The sequence below is a fragment of the Temnothorax curvispinosus genome, unplaced genomic scaffold, assembly GCF_003070985.1.
Source record: "Temnothorax curvispinosus isolate PA1 unplaced genomic scaffold, ASM307098v1 QBEX01014697.1, whole genome shotgun sequence".
NCBI lineage: Eukaryota > Metazoa > Arthropoda > Insecta > Hymenoptera > Formicidae > Temnothorax > Temnothorax curvispinosus.
In genome coordinates this window covers 44,494-57,200 of record NW_020224477.1, presented here as the reverse complement: position 1 = coordinate 57,200, position 12,707 = coordinate 44,494, and the positions used below count along the sequence as shown (strand labels likewise).

The following is a 12,707-nucleotide window of genomic DNA, read 5'->3' as shown; positions in this document are numbered from 1 at the left end:
ATCCGGCCAGTATGCGCCTGGTCCGGCACGGTTGTGGATCGCGGCATTGTGGTGCGAGGCGCGCCGCCCGCGATGGAGCTGCGCGAGATGAGCCGCGCGTATGGCAATGCGGAGGAGACCGCGGAGCTCCTGCCGCAGCGCGACAGCGCGTCCGAGTTCGAGAGCTACTTCATCGAGTACGCGATGCAGAAGGAGATGATCAATCGCAACCGGTGCCCCGCGAGCCGACGATTGCTCAGCCAGGCCGCACACCTGGATTTCAATTTTTCCAATAGCAATCACTCCAAGGTTGGTCCTCGACGGGCCCCACGGCCACGGGGGATCGTGGCTGTCCACGTCTCTCCTGCGTTCGGAGAGAAGTTTTACGGTCCCAGAAGAGTGGTCTCCTTCGTGCGAGGAACTCTGTGCATAAGCTACAACCTATAGATTCACGAATGATACTGATCGGAAAGAGAGGCACGGGATGCCTAAAATTTGCGTGTCTTAAGATCAGAAGATTATCTTAGGAAAGCAGAGAGGGTTTTTCAAAGATGCATATTTACCCTTTTTACTTTTCTTTCGACTTAAGAATTGATAATCCAGGAGAAAGACAAAGGAGAGATACAAAGAATCATTCTGCAGATCTATGTCATCATCCAATTCACATGTGTCAATCATTTCTTTTAACTGATAAAGCATTATTTTGGATTATATCTCACGACGTTGCATGTTACGCAAGATTACATAAATGTTTACACTCTTTGATGATCGTTAATCCGTTTTATTAATATAATTAATTATATATATCGCGTGTTTTTTTTATAACATTACTACTTAAATTTACGCACGACATTCGTTAATCTACAATTTTTTTCCCCACAGTTATAATTAAATCGCGAATATTTACTATTATTAATCTATTATCTTCATTTTATCAATGTTCAATTATATTAAATTAACATTTATTTATTAATATTTGTTCATTAATATTTTTTATATTATTAATTATTTCTAATTATAGAATTTGGAAGTTAGACAGAAAACCGCATTACACACTTCTGTACGTTTTTCTCGAGTTTATCTCATCAATCGCGTATCTTTACGAATTTTTTAAATCGCAATTTTTTATTCTCGGGAAACGAAAGAGGTTCTCGGAGGTTCTTGTCGATTTATCGTACTCCGAGAAGGAGTCGTACATCATATATTATAATGAACCGTATCTCTACAAAAGTTCCTTAATTGATCAGTGAGTTAATTAGTTCATTAGCTCACACAAGCGGAAAATTGTTCTAATTTCTTCCATTCGGATATAAAAGCTTATTTCTTTATTCTACTCTAATTTATTATATAAAGTTAATTTTCAATTTAAATTTATATATATATTTTTATCGTGTCCGGCGAATTATATTCGCGTAATGAAGCTACAATGACTGAGACAACAGTTTGTTAATTTCGTCTCCGTCAGGATTCACCATGTGCCGGAATCACCATGATCCATACCTCGAACTGGCCGCCTTCAAGAAAGCGCGAGGAGGCAACAGCTCTGGAGAACCTCAGGAAAAGAGTGGAACAGAGCAAGTTGTACAAAGCGGAGCGAATTGCCGATCCCGTAGTAGCCACCACGTCTTCGATGAACTATGAGCTGACTCAACAACAGTTGGACAATCGGCCAAAACTTCTGAAGAAGGTAGACGGTAGAAATCGCGAATACGCTCTCTCAGAGTATTATTTCGTTCAATTTAAAAAGTAATGATCTTAAAGTATACGATCTTGACTGATCTTGACCCTCAATTTAATTAATAATTAAGTACTGTTTTTTTCTTTTTTTTAGCGCGTATTTTTGTCTTGAGAATCGCTTTTAAATTGTTAGATGATCTAATAAACTGACAACTTGGATTTTAAACTGCGTTAATTGATTCCAGTAGGATAATTACATTGAGTATACTTTTTCGAAATGTGAAAAATTGTCATACCGCATTGTCAAATGATCTTTCTGTTATTCTATGTTATTTTGAAAACAATTACGGAATGAAGTTAATAGTGAAATAATTGTAAGAGAGCAAATAATGTCGCGTCTTTTTGTAAATCCAGGTAGATAGCTAAAGACGAACATTGCGCGCCGGATTACGTGTCTCAGGTTCGCGGAATATAATTTCCGTTGTGTCCTTGGCTTATCTGACGTGCGACTGTTTTCGAAATGGAATACGAAATCAAAAGAGCGAAGGAGCACGCGCGCAAAGAACTTGGGTCGATACTTTAAAGTCAGGAGCGGCGCACCGTTATCTCGGTTCCTAAATGCAATTGGGATATTGCACAATTGGTCTGTTTGGACTTTCGGTTGACTTTCGTTTTGGCGATCTTTCGGTTTTGTTGTTTTTTTTTGTCTTTTGCACAAAATTTTATTCGCGGAGCAACGCTTCCTTCGTGTTCGGTTCTGAGGACACACGAAGCGATGCTCCGCGCCGGAAGGCTGAATACCATAGTGTTCTTTAAATTTTAAAGAGAAAGAGAATCAGGATTGGAGATGTAGACATCTATAAGGATGCAAAAGCGCAGTAATTCGAAATTTAAAATTCTAGATGTAAATCCAAAAAGAATCCAGACACCTAAGAGAACTTACGAATCTCAAGCTCGATTTCGGGATTTGAGAATTCAAGGATTGTACAACTTGTGTAGATTAAAAATTCAAGAATGCAAGATTTTCAGGTTTTAGAGATTTGCGAATCCCGAAATTCGCTAGGATTCGCGAAGGATCTACAATTTTTATCACTTGAAAGGCTCGAGATTCGCGGACTCCAGTATTTAGAGGCCCGAAGGAGGCGAGCGCCTTACGAAACCCGAGGACGAAGTTGTACGATATCGCGTGCGGCATATCGCATAGATCGTAGAATGGATTTATTGCGTGCCCCTCGCGCGTATCAAGATGGATTTTCTTTGCAGATACTCAGCAACCGACCGATGAGTATCACGCACGATAGCAGCGATTTGGAGACCGACTGGCGCGACAGCGAATTCATCACCGAGTGCCTTTGCTGGCACAACGTTTATCGGCAACGGCACAACGCACCCCCGTTGACCATGTCACCCCAGGTAGTAAATCAAGAGTAATAAAGGACAACGCGGAAAACGACCCAAGAACATGCCACGAACTTAAACGATACTTATACATTATTGTTCGATGTTACAGTTGTGCGAGTACGCTCAATCATGGGCTAATCATCTGGCGCACACGAACACGTTCTATTATAGGAACGATCGGAACGTAGGTCACAATCTTTATTGTCGTCCCGGTGGCGCGGTACCAAGCGATGTCACGGGACAGGAAGTCGCGTCCTACTGGTACTCCGCCGTGAGGCAGTACAACTTTCTCAAGGAACCGGACATTCTCCACGCCAATGTAAACGCAGGTAAAAAAAAAATAAAATAAAATAACAGTATCTAAAGTTAGTAAGATTATAATGGGCGAAACCTCCGAAAACGTCCATGCTCATATTTAGGTCAAACTTTGTAAATATATAGGTTCCTTTTAGATAAAAAAGACAGATACCAAAAGGATTTTTTGCGACTCCAAATTTTAGCAACTTTTTAAATATTTTTCCACATCTTTTTCTTATGTCCTATGTATTATTGTACAGTCTATCATTGTTTGTGTGGAAAATTGTGTGAACGAACTCTAACTCAGTATATTATATACAAACCAAAACAGTTCTCAAGTAACGTAAACAACCATAAAATCATACTCGTCAAAAAGTTATAACATAAACATCATTGGCGAAACTTCAGAAAATCAGAAACGTTGCAATGTAAACCCATGTGACAACTCGTCTCGTGTGAAAAGTGTATGCGTGGAGGCAGTAGGTTCTGCCCCCCTGCGGGGAGCTCCACTATTGATAAACTAGACACATAGTGTGTCTTCAAAGTACATGCGTGGACTTTCCACGCGTGGAAAGTTGTAAACCCATGTGGCATCTTGTTTCGCGTAGAAAGTGTATGCGCGGAGGCAGCAAGTTAAAAATGTTTAAAAAGTTGCTAAACTTTGGAGTTGCAAAAAATTCTTTTGGTATATGTCTTTTTTATCTAAAAGGAACCTATTCACAAAGTTTCACCTAAATCGGAGCATGGACGTTTTCGGAAGAACAGCCTTATAATGTCTTCTTAGAAATGATAGGAGATAAATTTTATATTGTTTGATTTAATTTATTATCTTGTATTAGTATTTTAATTAGACTTTTTTAAATTTATATTCTGTTAGTATTATATTCGTACACAGAAAAAGAAGAAGCGTCAAATCAATACTTTTATATACTCATACGAGTATACGTATATATACATACGCAACAATAATCTTGAAATGAGATTATATTGCCTTAAATGAAGAAAAATTGCTTAAATAAAGTCATTTATATAGTTAAACGAAGTTTTACATAGTTCAACCAAGAAAAAAAGTTGAAATTCTTATAAGAAGATTATAGATTGTTGCGTATATACGAGTATACAAGTTTTGATTTAACATTTCTTTTTCTTTTCTGTAGGTTTACACATTCTTATGTATTTTTTATTAATTTTTTATTAACTTTATTGAAGAATAATTCATGCAAAGAAACGTTTTTCTAGGTCACTTCACCCAGCTGATATGGGCGAGAAGCCGTTACTTCGGGGTCGGCAAGGCGTGCAGCAGAAGCGGCAAGGTGATCGTGGTGGCAAACTACGAGCCGGTGGGCAACGTGTCCGGTCAATTTCAGAACAATGTGTTCCCCCCGTTACCCGAGAACATGAACGTGGTGCTGTCGCCACCCTCCGTGCGGGTGTCGCGGGGACAGTACGAGCTACTGAGGCCAACGTCGCAACCCTTGACGCCACCGTTACCGCCGCCGTTACCGCCTCTGTTGTCGGACACCGCGTCCACCGCCAGCGACACCACGTCCGTCAGCTCCGGCCAATAATACCACGGCCGTGCGAAATGCCTTCTCTGTATTTGCGCGCGATGGGCCGGACGCTGAGGAGAAAGAAAGGAAGAGAGGCCGACCCTTCGCGTGCCGCGAATCAAAGACTTCGGACACGCGAAACACGATGACCGATATTTCTGTCGGGAAGAACGAAATGTTTTTCAGAAGCTTTTTATTAATTTACTGACACGCATCTCTAGGAAAGAGCTTCTGAAAAGTCTCCAAAAAAGTAACATATAATTAAACATAACAGTATAATTATAAATATCATCTCGATGATATAGCTCAATTGTCATCATAAAGTTAATAAGCAATTGATTAATTATTGAAGAATATTGCAACATTACTTTGTGTCCTACTGTTGCAATTTCATCCCGACTCGATCGTATTCAGTAATTTCCCACGAAATGTCGGTCATCAGGTTTTACTGCCAGGTTCAGCTACCGCTTGCAAAAGCAGTGATAATCAAAGATACACCGAGCTTCGTCGTGATAGCTGATAATATGTAATAATTAAATCGAGTAGTATAATCTGCGGCGTAATTATTGACAGTGGCGTGACTTTTCGTTTGTTTATAAGCCCCATGTGAAAATAAAAAGTAATGCGCTAAGCAGAAAGGCAGGATATCTGAAAAAAGTAAGATAGAAGAAAAGAAATTGAAGAAATATCAAGAGGACAATTATACAATTAAAATTGTATTAGGATTAAAGTAACAAGACTAATCAATATTGAAGTGGTATAAAATTCCTTTCTCTTGACAAAGTTTCAATTTCTTCCTTTGGTGTGTGTGTGTGTGTGTGTGTGTATGTGCGTGCGTGCGTGCGTGCGTGTGTGTGTGTGTGTGCGTGCGTGCGTGCGTGCGTGCGTGTGTGTGTGTGTGTGTGTGTGTGTGGCAGGGAGAAGCTATTTTTTAAAGAGTCAGGTCACTGTCTGTAATAGATAATATCAGCTCAAATTTAGAATAGCCATACTTATTTCCGGTTTGGCAAAAAAGTTAGAAACGATCGAACAATTTGTAACTTGTTTTCAAATTTTTCTTAATTTATTCGCTGATTATTCATTGCATATCACGTATTTGAAAGCTGGAATTGTTCAAAACACATAGAAGCTCTATTTTGTACGACGGTTTAGAGTTGGCGCTTGTTTAAAGAATAGTTATAGCTATGTATGATATATTTGAGAAGCCTAAATGACGAATTGCGTCTAGCGTGGAGATATAATACTTTGCACATACCTTTCCGTCCTGTTAAAACATAAAAATCAATGGTTTGCGGAGTGGAGTTTAAGTTTCTTTACGATAACGAATGTTCCTATCGAGTAGTGAGGATCAGTGTTCTCCAGAGGTTGATCTAGGAAAATAATTAAAATCAAAATTGAAAGAACACCTTGAGACGAGAGAGACCACAATCACAGTACGTTATACATTACGTATTGTTAGAAGTATTTATAGGATATTAATCCTGGAATAGCACTAGAAGGAAGATCTGCGATATTTAATCTTAAATAATACTAACAATAAATGAAAAGAAGGAAACCGATCGGAAAGGAAGTTTGCAGGATTTAATTTCATACGGCGAATTTATAGAATTAGAATTAAAAGAGAAGCTATATTCAGCACCATATATATTTCATACCTTACATTCAGCGCTAAATGTCAGATGTGAATATAGACTTTTTAATTAAGTAGCTTAGTGCTGTCCTTATTTATTTTCGAGTTTCAACGGAAATGGAATTGAATAGGCTTAATCGCTCTAGGACAAGTTGAACATAACGAAGTCTTTAATTGAGACAGGCATTCGTTTGAAAGCGATAATTATCACGAATCTCTCGCTTTCAACATATAGGACAAACACAAATACGTATCCTACGTCTGAAGCACAGGTATGTAAGACCGTGGTCTGAAGTCTGCCAGACCGCCAGACTGTTTGATAATCGTTATCATCATAGAGAGACGACGCGCTGAGCGGTTACACATCGGTGCTTTACATTTCGCCTTGTCAATGATGATTTATCGTGAAGTACAACACGTGATTAAATCTTCCACTCCCCAATTATTCCTATGGAATGAAAAGAGAAACGAACGCGGGAGAATTAATTAATCAGTGAATTGGGGAAAATTTTTAGGCTGATGTAGTAGTTGCTTCAAATGTTGTTGCAGCGATTTTAGCGCGCTAAATAAGATGTATGTACATATGACACACGATCTACGGCGAGATTGTTAATGAAATAACATCGATTATATTAGAGGAAGATCTCTCAGGTACGCAAGTTATTGCGGTTACACCTTACGGCGGTTCTAGTAAAAGCAAATTTACAGCGATTTTTATAATTTGACCTTGTTGGACCTTGATTCGCTGATATAGAGAATATATTAAAGATAGATTGTTACAAAAAACATAAATTATTTTTCACAGGTAGATTGTTGTATTATAGAGAGAAGAAGAGTTATTTTTCGCTTATAGTCGACCGACTAGTACCTCGCTTTTCCAAACATACAAAATAGAATGTAATGTAAAGCGTAAACTATAAGGAGATACGTTTTTGTCTCTTTATACTAGATTTTCGCTTCCGTAGAACCTTATGTGATGCTACATATGAAACGATAAAATCGTTGATTAATCGATCGCATATGAAATATCCGTTAACGATTCGCTTAATCGAATTACTCAATTCGTTTAATCGCGCTTCGTGTAATTTAATGTGAGATTATTGCCCGTGAGCTCGTGGCATAAAACGACGTGCGTTCCACAATGCCGATAATAATGTTTATCATAGCGCACAGGGTTAAATAACAATCGCTCGATGTGATAATTAAGAGGCTTTCATTAATCTAAGAATGTTAATTAAATAAAATTACGATTACCGAGAGGATCGACGAGGTTGAAACGGTTGTTCGTCGCTTTTGAATGTCTTTTTTTCGTATGCAACGCATGCGAGCTGTTAAGCGAATGGAGTATTTTTAAAGTGCGTGTACGCTCACCTGTGACAATCGATACTGAAACGTCGTTTCATTTATATGTATATTGAACATGACGACTTGAAAGCTCGTAGATCTACGCACAGTGTGTTCGCAGACTTTAATTTTAATTACAATTCCCTAATGAATTCGAAACTATCTTTCCTCTCGACAGGGTTTCGAACAAATCACTTCCTAGATCTTCTTGATCTTTGAATTTAGGTATTACTTTGATAATTACGTCTATTAATTAATATATCGAATATGATATCTATGTTAATGAGAAATCCATTTGAAATTAATCTGATCTTTTATCGAAATACAGTGAAGATGTAACACCTTATAGTTATATACGCACCTATATATTAATCCGCAATGATACAATTAATCGCGCTTAACAATTTATGAAATTCTACTCAATCTGTCTACTCAATCAGAATGTAAGTTAAGAATTTTATATATTATTTATTTTATTATAAATCTATTTTCTAATATATAGATTTTGCTATTATTGATGACAGTCTATCGGATCTGCCAGAAGCTCACGTAGCCTATTATTAGCTTTGGTAACGTTGAATCTCTAATAAAAAAAACTCAATTCATTATCGATCCCTGTTAATCGCTTCATATATATGTAGAAATAAAAGTATCAAAAGTTAAAAGTGGAACGACGTTAATGTAATCGTTGTTGTTAAAGCGCATAGCCTTAACGAAATGAATTAAATGCATTGCAATCCAACGTATTTTATAACGATGAATGTTAATAAAATCGTCTCTTCTTTTGCAGAAACAGTTCTCGCAAATTATATCCTACCCTTCGATATTTTCCGCGAAAGCGGAACACTGCAATATTTTTAAAGCCAGCGAAACACGTCGAAACAAAATATAATCACTCTTAATCTTGTGTGAACATTCAATGTACAATGAATATACGTCTTTTTTTAAATGATATTACGGGACTTTATTTGGCACGTCAGTAGAAAGGAAATGCGTTTTGGTGATATCAGCGCGTTCCGTCGATAGAAAAATAAATAAATAAGAAATATGAGGGACAAGGGGAAGGAGGCATCGAGCGTTGAATACAGCTGACATATATTTTCCGTCAAATATCGTATTTCGCTAATAACATTACATGATACAATAATTAAAAAATATACTGTACTTTGCGAAATTACAATCGGTACTATAAGTAAAATATAGTAATATTAATAACATCCCCGTGACGTGTTGATTCGCTCTCGGCGTTTAGTCAACCTAACGGCTGATATCATCGCTCTTCTCTTTTCTTTTCTATATGAGATTATGAAAACAGTTTTACAAAATATAGTGCAAATATATACGCTCGCTATACACAACAATAAGGGAGTTTTCGATTATCTCTTATCATTTATCTCTTTCTTTTTCTCCCTCTCTCTCTCTCTCTCTCTGTCTCTCTCTTTCTCTCCCTCTAATTTTTTTCATCTATTAATACATGTATGTTTGATTAACTTCGAGTTTAAAATTTACCTCGACGAATACGTTTAAATAATCCTCCTTACAGCCTTTCTTAAAAAGTAATTAATCGCTATTAATAACGTCGATCTTGACCTACGATATGGCTGATTAAAACTAAAAAGTTAAGACTACGGACGATGGAACCTCGCTCGCGCGACAATTGTACAATCAGCGTACAGCTCGAAAGCGGAAATTCGTTGTGATCACGAGCAAAATTTATCGCACGACGGTGTGTAACAAGCTGTTCAAGATTATCACTATCGTTCCCAGATGGAGGAATGATAAAGACTGGAATATCGGATCTCGACATAAGCGCGCGAAAGAAATAAGAAAAAAATATATAAAAAGAGACAGATAAATAAGACAAAAGCGCATTTATGAAGACATTCTCTATAATGGATGTGGAAAGCGATTACTGAAAACGCTGGAGATTAATCGCAAAGGTTTTCTCTGAAGAAAATTAAATGTTTTATTTAAGCGAACAATTTAATGTAAAAGCGCTAGTCACTTGTTTGTTTTTTTTTTTTAAGAGATCGTCCATATAGATATTCCGTATCGCAACGCAACTCTCCGTTTCTCAAGCAGAGCTGAACACACAAATTCGAGAATGTTACATGAGAATAGAGACGCGAATGATTTCTCTTGGAAGCGAAGATATTAGTATCAATTTGTATTAATATTGTATTGTTAGTTACGCGATGTTAGTATTGCATTCTGTGCACACACTCATTCTTATTCTCTCTTTCTCTTTATCTCTGTGCCGGAAAATAAGCTTTATAATACTCATGAATTTCAAAAAGAGAAACGTCGGAAACAAATTATTTTTACAAATAATACTCGAAACACACACACACACACACACACACGCACGCGCATTCACATACTCGGAGTTCCCGAGAATACTGTCGAAAACGCGAAAGCAGCCGATAATTTGTAAAATGTCGTAACACAGAACACAGACTTGGACGGTGAGGAATGTCACACAATTTTAACAAATATAACCGAAGCACTGAGTGGAACGTGAAATACTTCTCCAGCGTCAGTCGGACCGACCCGCGTGGCGATTCCTATCGCGCAAGATCAATCAACAAACATTCTCAACGGTCGTTTGTACAGTTACTACATAAGTTGTTCCTTACATCCTAATATTGCTACACTTTGTTCTTCACGTTAGATCACTAAGCTCTCTTTTTTTTGGAATACTGCTTCCACATCCGCGAAATACTCGAGGTGTGAAAAAATCGAATACGATTAAACTTAAAAGTTTTAGAATTACGCAAAGAAACATTTCGAGCAAATCTCGCGCCTAACGATAACAATTTGATTATCACTTAGCGTTGAGGCGCTTAACAGAGGGATTACGTAGAGTGAGACACTTAAGATGTCGATTCTCGGTTGATCACACGCGACGCGTTGCAATTCGAGAGTTACGCGTTCTTAAAAGAATCGATATCTCATAATTTTACAATATATTATTGATGATCATAGAAATTGCGAAATAATATACGTTATGTGACAAATAAAAATGCCGCCTATGTGCGTTATTTATTTATCGTAAATTAAAAAATTCGCTCAAAAATAAAAATACGTTGAAACATTTTATTGAGAACACAAATTTGTTCCAACACTCCTTGTGATTCTTCATATTCAATATAAAATAAATATTGAATTTTGCGGTAATGTGCTAAAATTTATGTTGCACTAATATTTTTATATATAATAATAAAAATATTAATTATTACAATATAAATCTTGCGAACAATCCATGATTTATTTTATATCTCTATATATGATATCCTCAAATATACATCTCAAAGTAAATATAAGCACTTAATTAACCAATTAATAAAAATAAGCAATGCTAATTAGCTCTATAAATCTGTATAAAAAATATATATATATATATAAGTGATGAATATATTGCGATAAACATCTTAAGTGATTCACCCTATACATTAGCAAAAGATGGCTTTTGTAAGAACAAGCTTAATAGACAGAAACAATTCTTTCTAAGTACTACTAATGAAACAAAAGAAAAACAATTCTTAATCATATTTCGAAGATTAGCAAGAACTAAATTTGGTTTCTCGCCAGCTAAATTCAATAAAATATCGATAATGGATCGCGTTAAGATTTCGGTTCCCTCAGAAATTGTCAATGGAACGAATGGAGACACTTCAAAATAGGAATCTTTCATCATGGTTGCATTATCCATATCGCGTAACGCGTTTATTCTACACTCTATGCAAGTAGAGCCTCCGTTTATATTCTAAGAGCTTTTGTCAGAGTTCTACAGAATGGTAGGGCCGTCATTCGAGTTCTATGAGGAATAGAACTCTCGTTCGAACTCTACGCAAAATAGAGCTTTAATACGAGAGCTAAACTAGTGCCGTCTATACTGCTGGGACAGGTAGTTATATATAAATATAAATCTTTCGTTATATTCGCACTCCTCATTTTTCTCATTTATACGCACATATGCTCCCGCTCGTGCGAACATATTCTCCCCTTCTCTTTTTTCTATTTTCCATTCTATTTTCTATCTATCTTCGCTACTTTGTCGTACTTTGTTAAGTGCATAATGGCATAAGTTTGTAAATATAGAGTGGTACAATTTAAATATGTATATATCAGAATCTTCTACTGCCGAGAGATAAATATAAAACTAAAGTGTACGATAATCATGCTGCCCGGCCTACCGTCTGTCTCCTCCTTATGTACACTCGCGAGCTACCCTCGCGAAACAATCCGCGCCTCTCAAAAGCTTATTTAGTACTCGCGAGCCTTTATCCTATGCCATACTAGTCTCGACAGATTATATCAGTTACTTTATAATAAGATTATGTTGGTCCGGAAGTAGTCAGGAATATTGGTACGCGTCGCGTACGAGAACGGCCGGACAGCTTCCTTTCTCGTCGCGACTAACGCAGTACGTCCGCAACGTTACGTTATTATTGGTCCTTCTCTTCGCAGAACACACAACATTTTTGGTCAAAGAGCTATACAAAAGCTTCTATTTGTACTTCAACGCTGTGTGAAGAGTCGCCGCCGGCTAATCGGATTCATTCTATTTCTGAATGCAAAGTAGCCCTCGTGTAGTATCATTAGTAATAAACTTAATTAATGCATCGTTTGTGGAACTACAACTATGCGCGGTATACATATTTCTCTGTATGTCTCTTTCTTTATCTGAGCGGAAAACGCACGACAAAGTATCTAGGACGTTCGGGAGAAAAATAAGGCAGAAATTTGGTAATCTTAATTATTATGTATGATACGAACTCTCGGATAAAAAAGATAAATGTAAGTTGTGTAAACTTTTTTTACTTTTT

General features: G+C 37.1%; 1 protein-coding gene across 1 annotated transcript; it reads left to right on the top strand.

Moving 5' to 3' along the window:
* Positions 1-8,671, top strand: LOC112464889. Its single transcript, XM_025032165.1, has 5 exons — positions 1-288; positions 1,445-1,666; positions 2,920-3,069; positions 3,167-3,386; positions 4,594-8,671. Exons 1-5 carry the CDS (start codon positions 73-75, stop codon positions 4,920-4,922), a joined length of 1,137 nt encoding a protein of 378 aa, XP_024887933.1. The 5' UTR covers positions 1-72; the 3' UTR covers positions 4,923-8,671.
* The last annotated feature ends 4,036 nt before the right edge of the window (positions 8,672-12,707 follow it).